This window comes from Heterodontus francisci, chromosome 6, assembly GCF_036365525.1.
Source record: "Heterodontus francisci isolate sHetFra1 chromosome 6, sHetFra1.hap1, whole genome shotgun sequence".
Lineage (NCBI taxonomy): Eukaryota > Metazoa > Chordata > Chondrichthyes > Heterodontiformes > Heterodontidae > Heterodontus > Heterodontus francisci.
Genome location: NC_090376.1, coordinates 9,575,867 through 9,601,430, shown reverse-complemented (window position 1 = coordinate 9,601,430; position 25,564 = coordinate 9,575,867). Strand labels below are relative to the sequence as shown.

The 25,564-nt window shown below is 43.9% G+C and overlaps 1 protein-coding gene across 1 annotated transcript in view; it reads right to left on the bottom strand.

Annotated features, from left to right (window-relative positions):
* Positions 1 to 25,564, bottom strand: part of uvrag (UV radiation resistance associated gene) — a 381,920-nt gene that overhangs the window by 344,494 nt on the left and 11,862 nt on the right. The window contains 2 exon segments of the mRNA XM_068033092.1: positions 1,010 to 1,044; positions 3,252 to 3,369. Of these exon segments, the coding sequence (XP_067889193.1) occupies positions 1,010 to 1,044; positions 3,252 to 3,369 (153 nt within the window).

Genomic DNA, 25,564 nt, shown 5'->3' with positions numbered 1-25,564 from the left:
GCACTGATAAAGTCCCACAATTCATTTGCTCTGTGACATATGCCAGCCATATCTGCACCTGAGCTACATGCCAAGATAAAACTTCAATTCCTATAGGAATATTACTCATGGGAAAACTAGCAAGATCTAACCCAATGGTTGGTTACTGTATGCATGACATTTACTGTCAACAGCATTTTGAGAAGTGATAAGTTTTAGTGATGGGGGGAGGGTTCAGACAGAAGAAGAGGGATGCAAGACCAAACAGAGAGTTTTGCCACAAAATAAAAATGTTTAAACGTTCAAGTGCATGCAGTTTTATCAAGTACCCCAAAAGCAGTAAGATTACAGGGATTGTTACCATCAACAAGGTTTCATCCAGAATAAAGCAGATAGATATTTTACAAAACATTTACATTTTTATTAGTCATCTGGAAAATCCTAGACACATCCCAACATTGGAGAAAAAAAACCTCATCGTCTCCTTGCCATTTCGTGTCACTTCCACAGCTTCGTGTGGGTGAATGGTTGGAGTGGGGTAGGGGCAGGTTGCCTCTGTACATTTGCATGGTCATTGATGTTTTCTCTTGTGGATGATCATTTTTGTTTCAAGTTCATAATGGCAATTTCCCTAAAGGTTCAGTAAATTTTTTTAGCAGGTTGCTAAGCCAACCACGCTTCAAGTGCGAGCAGCTGAGTAACTTTTATTTCTAGTGTCACAAAGTAACTCTCTGCTAAGGTTAACAGCATGGGTACTACAACTGGTCTCAGGGCCCTATGGTTGGCAAGAACAGAATTTCTACTGTTCATTGATCAGCTTCTGTAAATGACCCCAAGCTTTGGTGTTTTTCCTCTCAGGGCACAGATTCCCCCAATCCTTATTTCTTTTTCTAAAATGCTAACTGTTCAAAGTGAAGCTGGAATTGCAATTTAATGTAAAGACATATCTAGTCCAAACAATGTTCAGAGTACTGGTGCAGATTCCTTATTTTAAAAAAGCATATCTAACATTACTCCAAGTATCACTTACCAAAGAATCTTTCACGACCTCACTTGTGTAAAATGCTGAAGAAAAAAAGGAACAAAGCGTATTAGAAATTAATTTGGAAAGCACTTCTGAAAATCAGTTATTCAATAGTTAACATTTTCATAGATGACTTTAAACATCAGAAACTCATTCAAACCACCTCGATCCCACCTCAAACAGCACTGTCCCATCAGCATGCAAGGCTTGTGAAGTCAATTTCAAATTCAAACAGATTTCCTTGAGGCCATCAGCAGACTGTTACAGGCCATAGTTATTAAGCCAAGTACAATTAGTGAGAAAATGTTTAGAGTATTCCTAAATTTTCATTCAACCTTATTAGTTTGAAGATACAGAATGCAGACTGGTTCAATACTGAACTCAATTCAACAGCAGTCAGGTAAAATACACTGACAGTTGATAATGTCAGTTTGTGCCCAAGACTGGGCTGTTTGAAAGTGGTAGAACATCTGGAACAGAAAATGTTTCCAAAACCTGCAGAAACTACAGGACAGCACCAACATAATTCGTTTACCGCATTCGGGGGAGATAAAGAAAAAATAAAAATAGACAGGTCTGATTGAAGGTCTCAAACAGTGGCCTAGCCCTTCACAAACTCTTATCTTCAGCTCTGTGGAGCATGCACATGTGGAGTTAAGCAAGTACCACATTACTTAACCATACAAATTCAACTGACCATGAAAAAGCAGCTACAGTGCAGTGTTTAGAAATTCTTAGTTCAATTGAAAACACATAAATCACTTTCACTGCAATAGCATCACATTTAGGAAGACAAAAATTGAAGTAATTTGGTTTAAGGGACTAGCAGTAGCCTAACATGTCTGGCTTAACAATTCAAATAAAACTAAGAAGCATATCAAAAGAATATGAGCGCACTACTGCATTATCCAATGTAATACCCTTGTTCAATCAAGTGTTTGGGAGGTATCGGAATCAGATTCTCCGCGCCTTTAAAGGGAAACTATTTATTTTTTATTTATTTATTTAGATAAATAAGCACTGAAACAGGCCCTTCGGCCCACCGAGTCTGTGCCGACCAACAACCACCCATTTATACTAACCCTACAGTAATCCCCCATATTCCCTACTACCTACCTACACTAGGGGCAATTTACAATGGCCAATTTACCTATCACCTGCAAGTCTTTGGCTGTGGGAGTATCCGGCAAAAACCCACGCAGTCACAGGGAGAACTTGCAAACTACGCACAGGCAGTACCCAGAATTGAAACTGGGTCCCTGGAGCTGTGAGGCTGCGGTGCTAACCACTGCGCCACCCAATACATTCATAGTTTTTCCGTTCGGAAAAAAAACACATTTTGCAATTCATTGTTCTGAAACAATAAGTGAAACAAGGGCCTCGACAATTCAGAAACTCCCAGTCATCTGTCACAACAAGCCGAAGTTCATTAACACACCCCAATGAAGCAGCGTAAATAGCTATCTTTAAGCAATTGGTTTAGGGGTTCTACTGGTTCCCTGTTAGAGAATCCTCATGGAATTTCCAAATATAAATCTTCATCGATGTTCGAGAGAGGGATTTCAAGTAAATGCAGTATATTTTGTCTTCAATACCAGTTCAGTTAAAAAAGTGCTCCAGAAATTCAGTGGTGCAACTGCTTTGATACTGAGTTTTGCTTGTATCTTAGATTTGAATCCAGCCCAAACTTGTAGGTGTAAAAGCCCGACAAGAACTGAATTTGGGCAGTTCCGAGCAGGTATAGGCTCACCAGCATAAAAATGCTTCAAATCTGACACATGATACAAAGCAGGAAAAGGAGACACAAATGCTATAGGCAGGGCTGAGTCACATTATTGGAACAGAGGAGAGTGAACTTGACAGCTAAATATGTTCACTTAAATTGGGAGTACTTAAAGTGAATATATAAATACAAATGGTCATTGACTTGAGACTGGTAAATTCCTGCAAAGGAACCTCGCATTTTCCATGAGGCGTATTAACGTGGAAATAACCTTACATTGCTTGAAACTAAGAGGCCTATGAAAACTGTACCCAGGCGACCCATTAAATTTCCTTCAGTGTTTTTAATAAAAGATCCACCATTCCAGTCAGCTATTAATAGGAGATTTCACCAGTAAGCACATGCCTCTAAAAAGTGGCTATTACTGAGATCACCACAGAAACCCAAAAACTGAAGTTCCAATTTGCTGCACCAGTTTGTTATTTCCCCATAATAAAATGCATCTTCATCCACTTTTAAGATTACCTTTAAAGATCTTTACATCATCACACAGGTGTAGGCTAAAGTAGGTGTCCAGAAGATGGGAACCATTCTTGTTGACTATATTTCGTGCTGCAATACTTCGCAGATGTCGAAGTCGTCGCTGAAACAAGAAACGGTTGAAGAAAATTCAGGCACACATTTGTAGTCTTGGCTTTCAGCAAGACATTTCTTATTCTGTGCTGTTATTTGTTCACTCTTGCTTTCTAAAATTCAATACTACATTTGAGAAGCTTCAGATTCAGCCCACAATAAGGATTTGAAAACTCAATACACATGTGGATTCCTATTTGCTAATTTTTTCATATGCTCAAAGCAAGGGAGGAACATTTTCCAGATTTCGCCAACCAATGTCAACTTTAAGTACTTCAACGTCAAATGTAATTTCAATAATCCAAATTGTTGTCACTAGCTATCAAAATACAGCAGAGAAAACAAACCAATATAGTAAAGACCAAACAAAATTGCATTTATTTAGCACCTTTTGTGACTTCAGGACATCTCAAAGCGCTTTAGAGCAGCAGTGGCGCAGTGGTTAGCACCGCAGCCTCACAGCTCCAGCGACCCGGGTTCAATTCTGGGTACTGCCTGTGTGGAGTTTGCAAGTTCTCCCTGTGTCTGCGTGGGTTTCCTCCGGGTGCTCCGGTTTCCTCCCACATGCCAAAGACTTGCAAGTTGGTAGGTAAATTGGCCATTATAAATTGCCCCTAGTATTGGTAGGTGGTAGGGGAATATAGGGACAGGTGGGGATGTGGTAGGAATATGGAATTAGTGTAGGATTAGTATAAATGGGTGGTTGATGGTCGGCACAGACTCGGTGGGCCGAAGGGCCCGTTTCAGTGCTGTATCTCGAAATAAAAATAAATAAAAGCACTTGGAAAGCTTAATCACTGTTCCAACGTAGGAAATTTGACAGCAAGGTACTACGAACAGCAATGAGATAATGACCTGATAATATTTTATTGATTTTAGTTGAAACACAAATATTAGCCAGGACACTGCAGAGAACTGATTTGATCTCCTTTAAATAGTGCCATGGGATCATTCACATCCACCCAAGAGGGCTTCGGTTTTAAGTCTTGCCCAGAAGACAGCACTTCTGAGTGCAGCACACCCTCGATACCGCACTGAAACTGCCAGCCTGGATAATGAGCTTAAGTCTCTGCAGTGTGACTTGAATAATATCCAACATTATGCTGCCTGTGTGTTACTCGAGATTCTACCACATCAAATCGCTCCCACTTAAAACAGAACTGTAACAACCAAAAATTCATCTTAGTATTGAACAGCTCAGACAAAGCAGGTCGAAGACAACATTTAATTAGACTGCGGGGTCAACTCAGTTCAAGTTAGATTTTACTGAAAACCTCGTGACAATACTGTGCACTCTCAGCAGTTTGCCTCACGCAGTGACAAACATACAAGTCATCAACAATGATGACATTTTGAAAAGTAATTAATTGGTTACCAAGCGCTTTGGGACAGCCCAGAGTCATGAAATGAGATATATAAATGCAAGTCTTTTTTCTTTCAACTGCCATGTGGCATTTTACTCATTAAATATAGGTCAACAGATGAAAGCACTTTCAACTAATTGGTGCTCCTGACGCACGAAAAGAGAAATACTTATAAATCGTAGAAACATGCTTGGCTGCTGCAGATAGACAAGTTATCTTTTCAATGCCTGCTAAGCATCTGGGGAAAACAAAAATCTGGTGACGAGATTTTATTGGTCTTCAGTCACAAAGGCCCACATCAGAGACGCCATCGATGAGTCAGCTTTGACCACCTACGGCAAATGTGCGAAGAGGAATGCAGACTGGTTTCAATCTCATTTTGAAGAGCTGGAACCTGTCATAGCCACTAAGCGCATTGCACTGTACAACTACAAGAAAGCCCCCAGCGAGTTAACATCCGTAGAACTTAAAGCAGCCAGAAGCACTGCACAAAGAACAGCCAGGCGCTGCGCAACCGACTACTGGCAACACCTATGCAGTCATATTCAGCTGGCCTCAGACACCGGAAACATCAGAGGAATGTATGATGGCATGAAGAGAGCTCTTGGGCCAACCATCAAGAAGATCGCCCCCCTCAAATCTAAATCAGGGGACATAATCACTGACCAACGCAAACAAATGGACTGCTGGGTTGAGCACTACCTAGAACTGTACTCCAGGGAGAATGTTGTCACTGAGACTGCCCTCAATGCAGCCCAGCCTCTACCAGTCATGGATGAGCTGGACGTACAACCAAGCAAATCAGAACTCAGTGATGCCACTGATTCTCTAGCCAGCGGAAAAGCCCCTGGGAAGGACGGCATTACCCCTGAAATAATCAAGAGTGCCAAGCCTGCTATGCACTCAGCACTACGTGAACTGCTTTGCCTGTGCTGGGACGAGGGAGCAGTACCTCAGGACATGCGCAATGCCAATATCATCACCCTCTATGAAAACAAAGGTGAACATGGAATCTCCCTGCTCAGCATAGTCGGGAAAGTCTTTGCTCGACTCGCTTTCAACAGGCTCCAGAAGCTGACCGAGCGCGTCAGCTCATCACCTCATTCCATGACAATATGAAAGGCACAATTCAGCATAGCGGCACTTCATCAGACCCCTTTCCTATCCTGAGTGGCGTGAAACAGGACTGTGTTCTCGCACCCACACTGTTCGGGATTTTCTTCTCCCTGCTGCTCTCACATGCGTTCAAGTCTTCAGAAGAAGGAATTTTCCTCCACACAAGATCAGGGGGCAGGTTGTTCAACCTTGCCCGTCTAACAGCGAAGACCAAAGTACGGAAAGTCCTCATCAGAGAACTCCTCTTTGCTGACGATGCTGCTTTAACATCTCACACTGAAGAATGCCTGCAGAGTCTCATCGACAGGTTTGCGGCTGCCTGCAACGAATTTGGCCTAACCATCAGCCTCAAGAAAACGAACATCATGGGACAGGACGTCAGAAATGCTCCATCCATCAATATCGGCGACCACGCTCTGGAAGTGGTTCAAGAGTTCACTTACCTAGGCTCAACTATCACCAGTAACCTGTCTCTCGATGCAGAAATCAACAAGCGCATGGGAAAGGCTTTCACTGCTATGTCCAGACTGGCCAAGAGAGTGTGGGAAAATGGCGCACTGACACGGAACACAAAAGTCCGAGTGTATCAAGCCTGTGCCCTCAGTACCTTGCTCTATGGCAGTGAGGCCTGGACAACGTATGTCAGCCAAGAGCGACGTCTCAATTCATTCCATCTTCGCTGCCTCCGGAGAATACTTGGCATCAGGTGGCAGGACTGTATCTCCAACACATAAGTCCTCGAGGCAGCCAACATCCCCAGCTCATACACACTACTGGGTCAGCGGCGCTTGAGATGGCTTGGCCATGTGAGCCACATGGAAGATGGCAGGATCCCCAAAGACACATTGTACAGTGAGCTCGCCACTGGTATCAGACCCACCGGCCGTCCATGTCTCCGCTTTAAAGACAAAGATGTCTGAAAACGCGACATGAAGTCCTGTGACATTGATCACAAGTCGTGGGAGTCAGTTGCCAGCGATCGCCAGAGCTGGGGGGCAGCCATAAAGGCGGGGCTAAAGTGTGGCGAGTCGAAGAGACTTAGCAGTTGGCAGGAAAAAGACAGAAGCGCAAGGGGAGAGCCAACTGTGTAACAGCCCCGACAAACACATTTTTCTGCAGCACCTGTGGAAGAGTCTGTCACTCTAGAATTGGCCTTCATATCCACTCCAGGCGCTGCTCCACAAACCACTGACCACCTCCAGGCGCTCACCCATTGTCTCTCGAGACAAGGAGGCCAAAGAACAGAAGAAAGTCACAAAGATCAAAAGCTCAGATAAAATTTGAAAAAAACTTTATGAACAAATAAAACAGCACACAAACTTATTTCCTTATTCACTGTCCACTTAAGGAAAATTTCCTGTTTGCAGCCCAGATTTACAGAGAAATATATATTTGTCTGAGGTTAACACAAGACACAAATTCTAGACACCAGACTTCTACCTTTAGGTGTGGGCAGTCCACATGGCAGAAACAGTAAAACGAGCTGCAAGAAACCAGCCTGACTTTTTCCAATTGATCACATCATGTCTCAAGAATATTTAGGAACAGTAAACGGCCTACATGCCAAGTAAAAGTTAACTTAAACTGCGGCAATGTTCCAGTGGACATCAACGCAAGCTGGAGGAACAGCACCTTATCTTCCGATTAGGCACTCTACAGCCTTCTGGACTCAACATAGAGTTCAATAATTTCAAGCCAGGAGCCGCATTATTTTTTTTTTCGTATATATTCCTTTAATTATTTATTTTTAAATCATGTGCTGGTCTCTTATTTTTCATGTTTTTGTTTTCGTGCAGAGCTGTTCATTATGCTGCCATTAGCACTCTCTTTGGACTCGTGCTTTGTCTTTCGCTACAACTATTTAGCATTCAATTTGCATTCTGTTCCATGACACCTGTCATTTAATCTCTCCCCCTCCATCCTATCACAGTCCTTCCTTCTCGTCTTTCTCCAACCAACCCCACCAACTTCCACTTCTCAAAGACTGTTACATTTCTAACTTTTGCCAGTTCTGATGAAGGATTGCAGAACTGAAACATTAACTCTGTTTCTCTCTACACAGATGCTGCCATGCTAGAGTATTTCCAGCACTTTGCTCTCATTTTCAAACTTAACTTGTTTGTACTACGAGCTCTGCAAATCGAATTTGGTCCTTTTATATGCTCCAGACATAATGTTCAGATTTACAGTGGCGAATTAAGATGGCGATTGCATATTTGCAACAATCCTCCCAATTCCATCCCAGAAATATGGGCCTCAGTATGGGCGTCCATCTTGGTGACTGTCATCGACTAATCGTAGCAAATCAATCTCCATTGTTCAATCTACAACAGTTCCAAGCATGATGGAAGGAACTCTAACGTCGGAGAAAATTAGGAACCATAGGTTCAAGGTCACTATCCCTCCCAAACACACTATATTTATCCTAAAAATGGCAATTATATTACTTGTCAGTCAATCTTCTATTTCCAGTGATAACATGTCAATTCACATTATGAATCTTCATAACCGAATCTCGCCATCCTCAAACTGAAGGCACTGGATACAGCAAAGGCTACAGGCCCTGGCAACATACCCGCTGTGGTTCTGAAGACTTGCGCTCTGTAACTAGCTATGTCCCCACCCAAGCTCTTTTCTGCCATCTGGTCCTTTCTTTTGTCCTCTGCTTTTTTTTTTTAAAAAAACACGCCCTTCCTGACTGTTCGTCAGCAGCAAGGACTGCCCATGCATAGACTTCCAGCACTGTCAACCTAAGGTCTCACTTGCAGACATCCTTGTAACGCAGACATGGGCGACCTGCTGGTCTTATACCAACAGCAAGCTCACTATTGAGCGTGTCTTTGGGGTTGCAGCTGTCATCTATTCGGCTCAAGGCCCAGCCAACTGAATTACCGCTGACTCAAGAGGGCAAACATGCTGCGGATCGCTACATGCTGGTGTATTTCCATATTCGGCACTCTGTCCTGTCAGGGGATACCCATTATTTGTTTGAGGCAGCCAAGGTGGAAGCTTTTCAGCACCTTTTCTTGGCTTGCATAAGCTATCCATGCTTTGCTACTGAAAAAGGGAGGGTGCTGAGAACACAAGTTTGGTACACACGAAGCTTTGTATGTTCGGTTAGTTTGCTGTTGGTCCACACTCGCCTTCTCAACTCTGACATGACAGCTGTGGCCTTGGCAATCCTGGTGCTGATTTCGGCATCAAGGGCCAGGTCGCTGGTGATTGTTGATCCAATGCATGTGAAGCTGTCAACGACCTCCATAGTGAGGTTGTCGATGTTGATGGAAAGTGGAGTCTCTACGTCCTGGCCCATAACTTTGCTCTTCCTGACGCTGATCGTCAGCAGTCCAAACTCCTCGCAGACCCAAAAGAACTGATCTCCAAGCTGTTGCACGTGAACTTCAGTTTGCGATGGCAGAGTGACGTCATTCAACAAAGAGCAACTCACAGGTTAGGACTTTACACATTTTGTTCTTAGCACGCAGTCTGACCAAGTTGAACAGCTTGCCATCAGCTCTGGCCTGCATACAGACACCATTTCAGTTGCCAAAAGCATACAATAGCAACATGGAGAAAACTATGCCAACGAGAGTTGGTGCCAGGATGCAGCCCTGCTTTACCCCACTGCTGATCTTGAAAGTATCTGATGTTGCTCCATTGCAACTGACAGAACTGTGCATGTGCTAAGTAAACTCTCAAAGTGACAGGAGGTGTCTTTGACAGTACGATCAAGCAGCACTTACTAGCAGGAACCTGTGCACCGATGCTCAGTTTACGTTCCACCAGGGCCACTCAGCTCCCGACCTCATTACACCAAAATAGACACAAGAGCTGAAAGCCTGAGGTGAGGTGAGGGTGACTGCCCTTAAATTAAATTCAATCGGAATCAGAGGGAAAACTCTCCACTGGTTGGAGCTATAGCTAGCACAAAGGTTGTGGATGGTGGAGGCCCATCAAGATTAAGAGAACATTTGATAGAGGTGTTCAAATTCATGAGGGGTCTGGTCAAAGTAGATGGGGAGAAACTATTCCTATTGACAGAAGGTTTCAGAACCAGAGGAAACCAATTTAAGCCGACTGGTAAAAGAACTAAAGACTAATGAGGAAATAATTTTACACAGCGAGATTAGGATGTGGAATGTACTGCCTGAGAGTGTGGTGGAGGCAGATTCAAATATAGGCCTTCAAAGAGAGAAGTGAATTATCTTAAGGGAAAAAATTTGCAGGGCTATGGGGAAAATGCAGGGGAGTGTTCTCGGCGAATTACTGTTGCAGAGAGCTGGCACAGACATGACAGGCCGAAGAGACTTCTGGTCTGACAAATTCTGTAATTCATTCTCACAGCCCCAGGACATTTCTGCACAGGGTAGTGTCCTAGGCATGACAATCATCCGCTGCTTCTATGACCTTCCCTCGTAAATAAGGTCAAAAGTAGGCATGTTCACTCACGATTGCAGTGTTGAGTACCATTCGCGACTCCTCAGATACTGAAGCAGTCTGTATCTGCATACAGAACCTGGACAACATTCAGGATTGAGCTGATAAGTGGCAAGTAATGTCAGTGCCACACAAGGCAAAGACCATCTCCAACAGAGAATCTAACCATCTCCCCTTGACATGCAATGTATTTACCATTGCTGAATCCCCCACCATCAACATCCTGGAGTTACCATTGACCAGAAGCTTAACTGGACCAGCCACATAAATACTGTGGCTATGAGCAGGTCAGAGGCTGAGAATTCTGTGAGTAACTCACCTCCTGACTCCCCAAAGCCTCTCTACCATCAAGACACGAGTCAGGAGTGTAATGGAATACTCTCCACTTGCCTGGATGAATGCAGCTCCAACACAAGATACACAACACATTCCAGGACAAAGCGGGCCACTTGCTTAGCACCGTATCCACCGCCTAAAATAAACATTCCCTCCCTCCAGCACCAGTGGCTGCAGTGTGCATCATCTATTGCAAGCAACTCCCCAAGCCTCCAACAGGGCCTGGCAAATATGTGACCTCCACCACCTCGGAGGAAGACAGCAGACGCATAGGAACACCATGACAAGCAAGTTCCCCTTTAAGCCTTGTACCATCCTGACTTGGAACTCTATCGCTGTTGTTCCACTGTCGTTGGGTCAAAAACCAGGAACTCCCTTCCTAACAGCACTGTGGATGTACCTACCCCACATGGACTGCAGTGGGCCAAGGCAGCAGTTCACCACAAGTGCAATTAGGGATGGGCAAAAAATGCTGGCCTTGCCAGCACCACTCACATCCCGTGAATCAATTAAAACTAAAATTCTGCTTTCCTTCTTCTGCATCCTTTTAGTAACTGCAATATCCTTTTTGTACTGTGACCACCAGAACTGTACATAGTGTTCCAAGTGTCGTCACACCAATGAGTGATGGAATGGCAGGATTACCCATTTCGGCTCAGTATCCAACTTTTAACACATCCAGTTTCGGATTTGTTTTACTCACTGCCACCCCGCACTGCTGTGATAGCTTCAAGTCATTGTCAATCAGGACCCCAGATCTATTCCATTTTCCATGCACATTTTCTTTTCATTTTATTAACAGTACCTTCATGGATATTTTTAATCCAAATTTGAAGCACTTTGCATTTCTCTACACTGAACTTCATCAGTCACCTGTCTGCTCGATAACCAAATTTATTCAAATCCTCCTGAATTTTACCTGTTCAGCTTTGGCCTCTACCATCTTTATTAGCTTTGCATCATCTGCAAATTTAGCCAGTGTGTTTGTGACTCCTGGCTCCAGATTACCAATGAAGATTAAAAAGAAAAAAGAGGGGTCCTTTTAGGGGTATGGCAGCACAGTGATTCTTACTGGACAGCAACCTGGACTAACAATCTGGAGGCATGATCTCAAATGCCACCACAGCAGCCAGGGAATTTAAAATCAGCTCATGAAACAACTCTAGAATAAAAAGATGGCATCATTAATAGTGAACATGAAACTACTGGATTGTCACAAAAACCCATCTGGTTCACTGGGAGGAAAACTGCCATCCTTACCCAATCTGGCATTGTGACTCCAGACCCACAGCAATGTGGTTGACTCCTAACTGCCCTCTGAAATAGCCTAGCAAGCCAGTCAGTTGTATTCAAGAAGGCTGCTTAGCTTCTCAAGATCAATTACGGGCAGACAATAAATGCTGGCCTTGCCAGCGACACCCGCATCCAGTGAAGCAATAAAAAAAACCAGGTATAACCAATGCAAACATTCTCCCAGGCTGATGACAATCCCTGTACTAATTCTCTCTGGGTTCTATTTGACAGCCAATTACGTATCAATTGCGAAATATTTCCATTTATTCCCATTTTATTTTTCGTTCCAGTCTTCCCAAAACAATTGTATCAAAGGCCGACCTAAATTCCAAGCACATCTACTGTCAGGCCCCTATCAAGCTATTTATCTCACACTCAATGTAAATCAGCGAGATAGTTTACAAGACCTTTCCCTGATCAACCCATATTTATCATCTTTTATGATTTTATTCCTTTCCAAATGTTCCATCTTATCTTAAGGGTTCCCATATCTAAATCCAACATGGGCATCAAACTCACTGGTTATTAATCTCCTGGTTCAATTTTGCTACTTTTTATTTTAAAAAAAGCTAGGTAGCAGTATAAATATACAAAAGCCAGAGGCGACTTCCCAGGACTGCATGATTACCCATGTTAAAAGTTGCAGATAATTCCTGAAGAACCAACAAAGCACAACAATTCAAGAAGTTGGCAAAAGCCATTTCAGAGGGACAGGACACTTTCTAGATCCTGTCAAGATACTGCTTCAGCCTCTTAAGGCTTGGATATGATTTAAAAAGTTATCAACCCCTCACTAAATGTCCTTCAATGATTTTGTTCAGATTCCAAATGTGCACAAGGGAGGTTTTTCCACAGAGCACTTAAGACAGCAGTATAAAATGTAAACGCAGAGTACAGAACTGAAAGTATATATTTAAATTTTCCTAGAATAAAAAGTCTTGTTTGCATTGTAATATACCATTCTTAAAGATAGAAACAAGCTGTACCTCACAAATCTGAGTTTGTTTTTGCCAACCAAGTAAAATTAGAGTTGCAGCAGAAACCAAACTAGCAGCTAACCAAGGATGCCTGGCTTTAAATTTTTTGGCTGATAGAGGTCAAGTACATTTAACATCCAACTATTAAAATCCTACTGATCTAGAACTAAACAGGTTTTGAAAAGTCAGTATATCATGTCAACACCAGACACGCTGAAAGATTTTATTTGATTCCCTATCTGTACTGGCAATATCTACTGATGCTGTGGCACCTATCCAAAAGATGAACTACTCCTTCTAAACATGGACCGTCAACACCAAGAACGAACGGCCACATTCCTTTGCTATTGAATCTGCTTGCACCACCCTTTCAGGCTATGTATGTCAAGTCATAACTCACTATGTAAAGGTATTTATCATCTGACCTGGCTATTTTGCCAATAACTCTAAACCTGCAGCCTCTGATTACCAATCCCTCTGCCATTGGAAACAGTAAATGAAGAGAAACTATCAAGATGCTTTGTGATTTTGAACACCTCTATTAAATCTTCTGTTAACTTTGTCTGCTCAGGGAACAATCACAGCTTCTTTGTTCTCTCCATGTAACTGAAGTCACTCATCTCTGATGCCAATCTGGTGAATCTTCTTTCCACCTTCTCCAAGGCTTCGACATCCTTCCTAAAGGATAGTGCCCAGAATTGAACACAATACTCCAGCTGAGTTTTAGCCATTGATAAACATTGAGCATAACTTCCTTGCTTTTTGTACTCTATCCTTCTATTTATAAGGAGGCCACTTGCTTTTTAAAAAATGGCAACTTGCCCTGCCACCTCCAAAGAATTATATATGTAAACCGCGAGTGGTCTGTTCCTACACCCCCTTTAAAACTGCATCATGCTCAAAACTATACCGCAAAGTACATTAGCTCAAGCATCTAGGATGAAAAACATGAAAATTCTAGTTCTTATATGATTGACAATCAACACAAAAACATATCAATTTGATTAAGTCTTACTAAAAATCAAACTAACAATGAAGTACAAACAGCCAGCTCTGGAAAAAGGCAACCAAGTTATAAGTACTATTAATTTCTTTTTCAAAAATACATAACTCAAAATAATGCATCTTGATCTTTCAGTCACGTCTGCGGTACGAACAGATTATCGTCTGAGGAAATGCAATGTGGTAACTGTTTCTATGTCAGGTGCTACACCACATAATCATGAAAGCCGACACCATTATTGTATGATGTTTCATTAAGGAATGTCTGAATGATTTCACAATAGATCCCAATAATGAACTGAAGCTCATTTGTTCGCACTACAAGTCAATCGCTAAGAGACAAAGCTAATTTTGAAACAAGGTGAACAAATTACAATCTGGTACAACATACCGCAGCAGTAATGACACCTATGCTAAGTTTTTCTAGGAGGAAAAATCAGAGCAGCACAGCACAGAAGGCAGCCATTCAGCCCATCAGATTGATGCTGGCTCTTCTGAAAAGCAATCCAGTTAGTCCTACTCCCTTGGTCTATCCCCGATCCCTGTACTTTTCTCCAATTCAATATATATTCAATTCTCTTTTGAAAACTGATATCAAAATTTCCTGTTTGTATTAAACATTTACTGAAATCACATGAACAACTGTGCATAGTCTTAGTGTGAAAAGCTGGAAAATATAGAAAATACAACAGATCTGTTCATTTTTCATAATTAAACCTGTCAATGTTGGCACTGAAGTGACAATATACTTCCCTTGTACAAGTACCATAAACTGAAAATGCATTCAACATTTTCTGAATCTAGAATCAATATATAAATTTTGATAATCCAAAATCAGTTTATGTCTGCACTGCACGGCAGTAATCGTGAAATACGTGCAGATCTGTCACGGATAATGTTGCAAGCAACTTCTGTTGAATTGCATTTAACAGCAAGACTGAAGCGTACTTTTAAATTCGTTCATGGGATGTGGGCATTGCTAGCAAGGCCAGCATTTATTGACCATTCCTAATTGCTTTTCAGAAGGTGGTGGTGATACACCTCTTTGAATTGCAGCAGTCCGTGTGGTGTAGGTACACCCAGAGTGCTGTTAAGGATGGAGTTCCAGGATGTTAACCCAGTGACAATGAAGGAATGGCGATATAGTTCCAAGTCAGGATGGTGTGAGACTTGGAGGGAAACTCACAGGTGGTGGTGTCCCCATATACCCGCTGCCCTGGTTTTTCTAGATGTTAGAGATTGAGAGTTTGAAAGTGCTGACAAAGGAGCCTTGGCAAGTTGGTGTAGTGCATTCTTGTAGATTGTACACACTGCAGTCACGGTGCACCACTGGTGGATAGAGTGCCAATCAAGCGGCTACTTTGTCCTGGATGGTGTCAAGTTTAGTCACACAGTCAGAGTTTTACAGCACAGAAACAGGCCCTTCAGCACATCGTGTCTGTGCTGGCCATCCAGCACCCAACTATTCTAATCCCATATTCCTGCACTTGGCCCGTAGCGTTGTATGCTATGGCGTTTCAAATGCTCATCAAAATACTTCTTAAATGTTGAGAGTTCCTGCCTCCACCACCTCGTCAGGCAGTGCAATCCAGATTCTAATCACCTGCTGGGTAAAAAAAAATTTCCTCAAATCCCCTCTAAACCTCCTACCCCTTACCTTAAATCTATGGCCCCTAGCTATTGACACCTCCGCTCAGGGAAAAGGTTTTTTCCTATCTAACCTATCAATGCCTCTCGTAATCTTGAATACCTCAATCATGCCCCCCTCAGCCTTCTCTGCTCCAAGGAAAACAACCCTAGCCTTTTCAGTCTCTCTTCATAGCTGAAATGCTCCAACCCAGGCAACATCCTGGTGAATCTCCTCTGCACCCTCTCCAGTGCAATCACACCCTTCTTATAGTGTGGCGACCAGAACTGTGCACAGTACTCCAGCTGTAGCACAACTAGCGTTTTATCCAGCTCCATCATAACCTCCCTACTCATATTCTAGGCCTCGGCTAATAAAGGCAAGTATCCCAAATGTCTTCCTAACCACCTTACATACCTGTGCTGCTGCCTTCAGTGATCTATGGAGAATTATACCAAGGTCCCTCTGACCTTCTGTACTTCCGAGGGTCCTACCATCCATTGTATATTCCCTTGCCTTGCTGGTCCTCACAAAATGCATTACCTCACACTTCTCAGGATTAAATTCCATTTGCCACTGCTCCGACCATCTTACCAGACCATCTATATCGTCCTGTAATCCAACATTTCCTCCTCACTATTTACGACACCAATTTTCATGTCATCTGCGAACTAACTGATATATCTATACCTCTATATCCACATCTAAATCATTAATGTACCCTACAAACAGCAAGGGTCCCAGCACCGATCCCTGTGGTACACCAGGGGTCACAGGCTTCCAATCGCAAAAGCAGCCCTCTACCATTACCCTCTGCCTCCTGCCACTAAGCCAATTTTGGATCCAATTTGCCAAATTGCCCTGGATCCCATAGGCTCTTACCTTCTTAACCAATCTCCCATGCAGGACCTTATCAAAAGCCTTACTGAAGTCCATGTATACTACATCTACTGCTTTACCCTCATCTACACATCTAAACACCTCCTCAAAAAATTCAATCACGTTAGTTAGACACAATCTCCCCCTGACAAAGCCATGCTGACTATACCTGATTAATCCCTGCCTCTCCAAGTGGGGATTAATCCTGTCCCTCAGAATTTTTTCCAATATTTTCCCAACCACTGATGTTAGACTCACCTGTCTGTAATTACCTTGTTTATCCCTGCTACCCTTCCTGAATAATGGTACCACATTCATTGTCTTCCAATCCTCTGGCACCTCTCCTGTGGCCATAGAGGATTTGAAAATTTGTGTCAGAGCCCCTGCTATCTCCTCCCTTGCCTCACATAACAGCCTGGGATACATCTTATCTGGGCCTGATCCAATCCTCTATAGCCCTTGACATCCAGGGTTCCCTGGACCCGTTGGTCCTACCCTTCATCTTAACAGGTACATGTTGGCTCTGAACTCACAATATTTCCTCTTTGAATGACTCCCACTGACGTGATGTAGACTTTCCTGCAAGTAGCTGCTCCCAGTCCACTTTGGCCAGAGTCTGTTTCATCGTATTAAAATCAGCCTTCCCCCAATTCAGTACCTTTATTGCTGGTTCATCTTTGTCCTTTTCCATAACTACCTTAAACCTTGCGGTCACTATCCCCGAAATGCTCCCCCAATGACACTTGTTTGGCTTCATTCCCTAGGATTAGGGCGACACAGTGGTTAGCACCGCAGCCTCACAGCTCCAGGGACCCGGGTTCAATTCTGGGTACTGCCTGTGCGGACTTTTTAAGTTCTCCCTGTGACCGCGTGGGTTTTCGCCGGGTGCTCCGGTTTCCTCCCACAGCCAAAGACTTGCAGGTGATAGGTAAATTGGTCATTGTAAATTGCCCCCAGTTTAGGTAGGGGGGGGGTGTGGTAGGGAATATAGGATTACAGTAGGGTTAGTATAAATGGGTGGTTCTTGGTCGGCACAGACTTGGTGGGCCGAAGGGCCTGTTTCAGTGCTGTATCTCTAAATAAATAAATAAATTAGGTCCAGGACTGCCCTTTCTCTTTTAGGACTTTCTACATATTGGCTCAAAAAGCTCTCCTGTATGCATTTTAAGAATTCTGCCCCCTTTAAACCTTTTGCAATAAGACTATCCCAGTTGATATTAGGAAAGTTGAAATCCCCTATTATTACCCTATTATTTCTACACCTCTGAGATTTGCCTACATATCTACTCCTCTATCTCTTCCTGACTGTTTGGAGGCCTTTCGTACACACCCAGCCAAGTGATTGCCCCCTTTTTGTTTTTAAGTTCTGTCCAAATGGCCTCATTTGAGGAACCTTCTAATATATCATCCCTCCTTACTGCAGTAATTGACTCCTTGATCAACAATGCAATGCCACCTCCTCTTTTATCCCATCCCCTGTCGCACCTGAAGATTCTATACCCTGGATATTGAGCTGCCGGTCCTGTCCCTCCCTCAACCATGTCTCTGTGATAACAATATCATAACCCCATGTGCTAATCAATGCCCTCAATTCATCTGCCTTACTGGCAAGACTCCTTGCATTAAAATTGATGCAATCCAGCCTTGCACTTTTCACTTGTGCCTTACCAGCTCTTATATTTGCTCTGCCTTCCAGACAGACTCAGTTTCTGATATTACCCCCTACTGTGCCTCCACTCTGTATCCCATCCCCCTGCCAAATTAATTTAAACCCCCCCCCCCCACACACAACAGCACTAGCGAACCTCCCAGCAAGGATGCTTGTCCCATTCCAGTTCAGGTGCAACCCTTCCAACTTGTACAAGTCCGAACCTTTGCCAGAAACAGACCCAGTGAAGCAAGAAACTAAAGCCCTCCCTCCTGCACCATCTCTTCAGCCACACATTCATCTGTTCTATCCTCCTATTTCTAAACTCACTAGCACGTGGCACCGTGAGTTTTTTTTTATTCATGCATGGGATGTGGGCATCGCTGGCCATCCCAGCATTTATTGCCCATCCCTAATTGCCCTCGAGAAGGTGGCGGTGAGTTGTAATCCAGAGATTACAAACTTAGAGGTCCTGCCTTTTAATCTGCTACCAAGCTCCCTAAACTCTTGCTGCATGACCTCATCCCTTTTTCTACCTATGTCGTTGGTACCAATGTGTACCACGAACTCTGGCTGCTCACCCTCCCCCTTCAGAATGTCCTACAGCCACTCCGTGACATCCTTCACCCTAGCACCAGGGAGGCAACATACCATCCTGGAGTCACGTTTGAGCCACAGAAACGCCCATCTGTACCCCTTACCATAGAATCCCCTATCACTATAGCTCTTCCACTCCTTTTTCATCCCTGCTGTGCAGCAGAGCCATCCTTGGCGCCACGGACCTGGCTGTTGCTGCTTTCCCCTGGGAGGCCATTGCCCCCCCATCCCCCCAACAGTATCCAAAGCGGTATATCTCTGTTTGAGAGGGGGTGGGGGGAAGATGGCCACCTCCTCTACTGGAGTGCTGTTGGAACTGCATTTCATCCAGGCAAGTGGGCAGCATGCCATCATATTCCTGACTTGTGCCTTGTAAGTGGTAGACATTCTTTGGGGAGTCAGGCAAATTATGCGCTGCAGAATTCCCAGCCTCTGACCTGCACTTGTAGCCACGGTATTTATATGGCTGGTTCAGTTCAGTTTCTGCTCAATGGTGAACCCCAGAATGTTAACAATGATGAGCGATAGTAATGTCATTGAATATCAAGGACAGATGATTAGATTCTCTTCTGTCGGAGATGGTCATTGCCTGGCACTTGCATGGCATGCATGTTATTTGCCACTTATTAGCACAAGCCTGAATGTTGCCCACTCTTGTTGCATGCAGGCATGGACTGCTTCGATCTGATCCTCCTGTGTCAAGTACAGCGTATTCAGCTATACCCCTACAATATGCTTCTGGCCCAATGTTCCCTATAAGCTCCGTGGCCAAACGACCGTATAGCAGACCATAAATTCCCACGCAGGCCAAGCACAAATCTGTTCCTTTCAGCTGCACAAAAAATGTAATGGTCCGCAAACTTAAATAAGCCATGCATTAAAAAAAATTAGAGAGAATGCTGACCCAGCCCAAAGGCACCCACTAATGCATCCATCTATTCACTGTAAACAGCCAGCTTGTCAACTCTCTCAAGATTACTAATTAGGAACAGTTCTAACTCAGACCTGTGCCTAGTAAGGGATGTATTAAGAATGGACCAACTCATTTTACAAAATCTGCTTAAGCTGTCAGAGCACTTCCATTGGTTTATGCTGGACATCAACTCAAATCCCAGAGGTGAAAGGTATGTCTAACCCCATGCACTGTCCAGTTCCCTTGAAACCATATGAAAAGAATGTATTTCAATGGATACAAACAACTTACATAGAGAATGTACATGTTTGAACATGAGTATTGCAATATTTCAAAGCGAGGACTGATGTGATTTTATAACCCACAAGAACACAGTTTGATTGCTTCAAAGATGCCATAATGATCCCAATATTAAATTACTGCCAAGTTATTTCTCCTTAGTGAATGCATATATTACTGATATGTAATTTTTCTGCTTCTAGTTTTACACTGCATCGAAATAAAAGTTATCATTCTGTATTACACGATGTCTGCAGCAGTGCACTTCCACTGCTAGGTGGAGCTTCATGAGCTTCTGAAGCAGCAGATCTGCAAACCTATATCACAACACTCCTAATGAATTGAGAACAATTTGCCTTGTCCTATCAGTGAACAAAGCCATGGGAGATCCACTCATTGTTTATGAATTTAGGCGCTCGAATCTCATCCTGAGTTTCATTACATATATCACCTGCCAGTGAAAAATGCCTAAAATCAACCCCCTGTCTTGTGTCACTCATGGACTTTGAACAATGGGGAGCATTCTGAACAAATGTGGTCATTGAAATGTAACTCTACAATAGCAAAAGTTTTTTTTCCCCATAATTTGCCATGTTGGATCTCTATTCCCAGGCTATTCTGATGCTATAGCCCTATTTTGTTCACTTGAATACAGCACTGTCTCAAACAGATTTGGCAACATACCTAAGTATCTAGATCGCTTTAATTACTGCTAAGCAATTGTTCAATCACTCCCAAATCTCTCTCAAACTCTTCCATAGCTAAGCAGATAATTTTTTCAAGTGCAAGACCTTGTGATCCCTATTCCAGAGAGAATTTAATAATTTTTTTTTAAATCACACTAGACCAATTGTAAATTTTAAATGCGAGATCGATTGTTAGCCAAAGATATTCAGGTATGCAGGATAAAGACAGATATATAGAGGTAGGTTGCTAATCAGCCATGCAACCGAATAGGCCCCAGATGTATAGGCTTTCATCTTTACTCTGGACACCAGCCTAAGAGATAGTGGGGGAGGCAGATGCAGATGCTCAGCTGGTCTGCAGCTCTTAAGAACCATGTCCAGGTTATGCAGCAAAGAAACTGGAATGTGCGGACTAGGTGCCCTGGACTGAACAACGGCCCACAATCCACAGCAGGTGTACACAAGATGGCCCTGATTGACCATGAGCTACACAGGTTTGGTGTCGACACTGCCGCTCTACAAGAAACCAGATTAGTCAACAGGCTGTATTCGAGAGACTAATTACACCTACTGGCATAGAAAGTGTTGAACATCACCGTGAGCATGGTATAAGCTTCAGTGAGCAACTGGCTGATGCAGTCACTTGAGCCACAACTAACAACCTCGGAGTGCCTCATCTCCCTGCGGCCATCTTCTGATGGAGGCACAGTCAACATCATATGCGTCTACGCACCAACTTAGTATGTCAGCATCTCAGATAAAAAGCATTTCTAAGACTGCCTAGGTGATGCTCTGAGGAACATCCCAAATGGCGCAAGGTTATTCCGCCTTGGTGACTTCAATGCATGTGTTGGGGTAGACAGTGATTCATGGCCAACATGCCTCAGTCGTCATGAGGTGGGCAAGATCAACGATAACTGACAACGCCTTATTGAGCTTTGTGCCCTGAATGAACTCTGCAGCACCAACACCATCTTGCAGGGCAGATGTCTCCACAAAGGTATCATGGCGTCTCCGAAGGTCTGGGCATTGACACCAACTAGACCTAGTCATCACGAGGAGGCGCAACCTTCCCAGTGTACTTCACACACACACCTACCATAGTGCAAACTGTGATACCAACCACTCAGCAGCAGAGTGAAGGCGCACCCCCGCAAGTTCCACAGCTCCAAATGTGACAGTGCACCACGTATCAACATGCCTTGCACAAGCAATGATGCTAAGTATCAGCACATCGCACTGTCGCTAAAACGCTTGCTGCCCACCAATGCTGGCATCAATGAAGCTTGGAAGTCACTAAGTTCAATCATCTATGAAGAAGCATCTTTTGATAAAGGCGGAACCCGCAACAAGGACTGGTTTGAGACCTACTCAACTGAGATGATATCTGCCATTGATGCAAAAAAAAAAGCCTGCATGATGCACAACATAAACCCGACAGCTATGAGACTGCACAACCTGAAAGTAGCCAAGACAGCCAAGCAAAATACAGGGAGAACTGCACAAATAAACACTGGATCAACTTAGGTCAGGAAATCCAAATTGCATGCGACAAAGGAAATCTACGAGCCATGTACAAATGGATCAAGAGGGCACTTGATCCTGCCATCACCAAAGTTGCTCCTCAGATGTCAGCAGATGGCGACGTGCTCACCGACAGAAGTAAACAGACATCCCGCTGGGCTGAACACTACTGCGAGCTGCACATTTCTCAATCCACGCTTGACGCTCTCCTGCAACTTCCCGTCATGGATGAGTTAGATGAAGAACCCTTATCATTGGAGCTCACGAAGACCAAAGACCACTTCAGAAACAGAAGGGCGCCCAGCAAGGACAGAATTCCAGCCAAACTGCTCAAGTACAGAAAGTCCCATCTATTGCTACACCTTTATGACCTTCTCAGACTCTGCTGAAAAGTAGGCTCTGTTCCACAAGAGATGCATGATACCAAAAATCACACTATACAACAAAGGTGACAGAGGAGACTGCAACAACTACAGGGGCATCTCACTCCTTAGCGTCACAGGGAAGGCCTTTGCTGGGGTCAAACTTAAAAGATTCCATTTACTTGAGTGTACCCAGAAGTGCAGTGCAGTTTCTGTGCTGGCAGATCTTAAGTGGGTATGATCTTCTCTTGTAGCTGGCGCATGGAGAAGCGTAGGGAACAGAGTATATACCCCATTATCTTATTTTCGCAGATCTCACTAAATCATTCAACCTGTCAGCAGAGCAGGGCTCTACAAGATTTGGCTGTCCACCAAAGCTCCTCAGTCTCAACTGCTCCTTCCATGACAACATGCATTGCACTGCAGTTTGATGGCTCCACTTCTCAGAGTTTTGCAGTGAAGAATGGAGTGAAATAGGGTTGTGTCCCAGCCCCCACTCTGCTTGGCATCTTCTCCATGCTCCCGACCTTCGCCATCCCTGCACATATGGAAGGAGTCGACTTGCACATAGATCTACAATTTATCAAAGCTGAAAGTGAAGACAAAAACACATTGCGTCATGACCAGAGAATTTGTGGGCGGCACAGTAGCGCAGTGGTTAGCACCGCAGCATCACAGCTCCAGCGACTCTCGTTAGATTCTGGGTACTGCCTGTGCGGAGTTTGCAAGTTCTCCCTGTGACCACGTGGGTTTTCGCCGGGTGCTCCGGTTTCCTCCCACAGCCAAAGACTTGCAGGTTGATAGGTAAATTGGCCATTATAAATTGCCCCTGGTATAGGTAGGGGAATTGAGGGAAGGTGGGGATGTGAGAGGGTAATGGGATTAATGTAGGATTAGTATAAATGGGTGGTTGATGGTCGGCACAGACTCAGTGGGCTGAGGGGCCTGTTTCAGTGCTCTACCTCAAAAAAAAAATTTCTCTACGTTGATGACGCTGCACTAGTCGGTCATACGAAAACTCAGCGACCAAGATTCATTGACTTCCTCTCTCATTCCTGTAACTTGTTCTCCTTGACTATAAGAATCAAGAAAACCATAGTCATGGGACAAGGTGTTGCACCTCCACCACTGATCACACCAAATAAGACCCCACTACAAGTGGTTAGCAAAGTCTGCTACCTTGAGTCCATGGCGACAGACAAACTATCCCTTGATGCATTGCTTAATGCATGCATAGGGAAAGCAGATACCACCTTTGGCCTCCTCGCGAAACGTGCGTGGGACAACACCAAGCTGACAGCTTATAAGGCCTGTGTCCACAGCAACGTTTCGTGAGTCAAAGGTGGTAGCCGCTTTCCCTATACATGCATCAAGCTCTGCATCAAGGGATAGATTGTGCAACATGGGCGACCCTTCACAGCTACCAGGAAAAGCTGTGCCATAACTTCCATCTTCACTGTCTGCAACGCATTATGGGTATATCCCGGCAGGACAGAATCTCAACTGTGGTAGTCCTCTCAAAGGCAGAGCTCTGTGTTGGTCCTAATTAAATAGAGGCGGCTTTGTTGCATCGGAAATGTCTGCAGGATGGAAGATGGTCGCATACCCAAGGACCTTCTGTAGTGAGGAAGCCGGGGCCAGATGACCAGTGAAGCAACCAAAGCTCCGCTTCAAGGATGCTTGCAGCATGACCTGACAGCCCTAAATGGCAACTATCGCACCTGGGAGTCAGTAGCTGGTAAAAGATGGATGGCGATACGTCCTGCAGACTGACATGCACTAACATGACGACCAGTAGCTACAGCAGCTTGGCAACAGGCGCCGACACTGAAAATAACTTAAAGCATCACTTGGCTGTTTCATGTGTGGCACTTGTGGCAGAACGTGCCTCTTAAGGATTGGTCTTCAGAGCCATCAATAAAGCTGCACCAAGAGAAGACACCCCACCTAAATGAACTGTTTGCTGCATGCCCATCATCTTTCGCAGATGGAAGGATGCCAACAAAATAACAGAACAGGTTGTTAGCTTGTGTGAACTAATAGGTTCAATTACATTAAGAAAACTTACTGAAGTTAATTCCAGTGTTCTTAATCTCAACCATTTCTACCAGATACCAACAATATACAGCTACATAACATTTTCTACAAATGTCCCAAGGCGTTACACGGGAGCTGCAACAAAGCTTGATCAAAAAGGAACGTTTTAATAAGCTTCTTAAAGGTAGAGAGGTGGACAGGTTTGGGGAGGGAATTCGACAACTTCGGGCCAAGGCAGCTAAAGGGATGGTCACCATTCGTGGAAAGATGAAAATCAGGGATGTGCCAACAGGCCAGAATTGGAAGAGTGTAGAGATCTCAAAGTTGCAAGGCTAAAGGAAGTTAGAGATAGGGAGGGGCGAACCCACAGACAGATTTGAAATCAACAAGTATTATGATCAAGGTGTTGCAGGACCGAGACCCAGTGTCAGTTAGTGAGCACAGCACTAACAGGTGATTGAGACTTGGTGCGAGTTAGGTGACGAGCAGAGTACTGGATGAGCTCAAGTTTGCAGAGAGTTAAAGGTGGGAGATCAGCTAAGAGAACATTAGAATAGTCGAGTCTACAGGTAAAAAAGGCATGCATAAGGGTTTCAGTAGATGAACTGCAATGAAGAGTCAACAACTTATATTTATATAGCACCTTTAATGTAATAAAACATGCCACGGTGCCTTTCAGGAGCATTAGAAAATAAAATATGGCACCGAGCCACATAGGAAATATTATGTCAGATGACCAAAAGCCTGGTCAGAGGGGTAGGTTTTAAGGAGCGTCTTAAATGAGGAAAAAAAAAGAGTAAGAGCTGAAGGGAGGGTATTCCAGAGCTTAGGCAACTGAAGGTGCAGCCCCAATGATGGAGTGTTTAAAATAAGGGATGCACAACAAGGCAGAATAAAGGAGCGGAGATATCTTGGAGGGTTGTGAGGCGGGACAAGAATACAGAGATAGGGAGGGGGTGAGGCCATGGAGGGATTTGAAAACAAGAATGGGTTACTTGACCAGGAGCGAATATTGGTCAGCTAAGACAGAGGTAATGAGTGAACAGGACTTGGTGTAAGTTAAGAAATAGGCAGCAGAGTTTTGGAAGACCTGAAATTTAGAGGCTAGAATGAGACCAGCCAGCACTG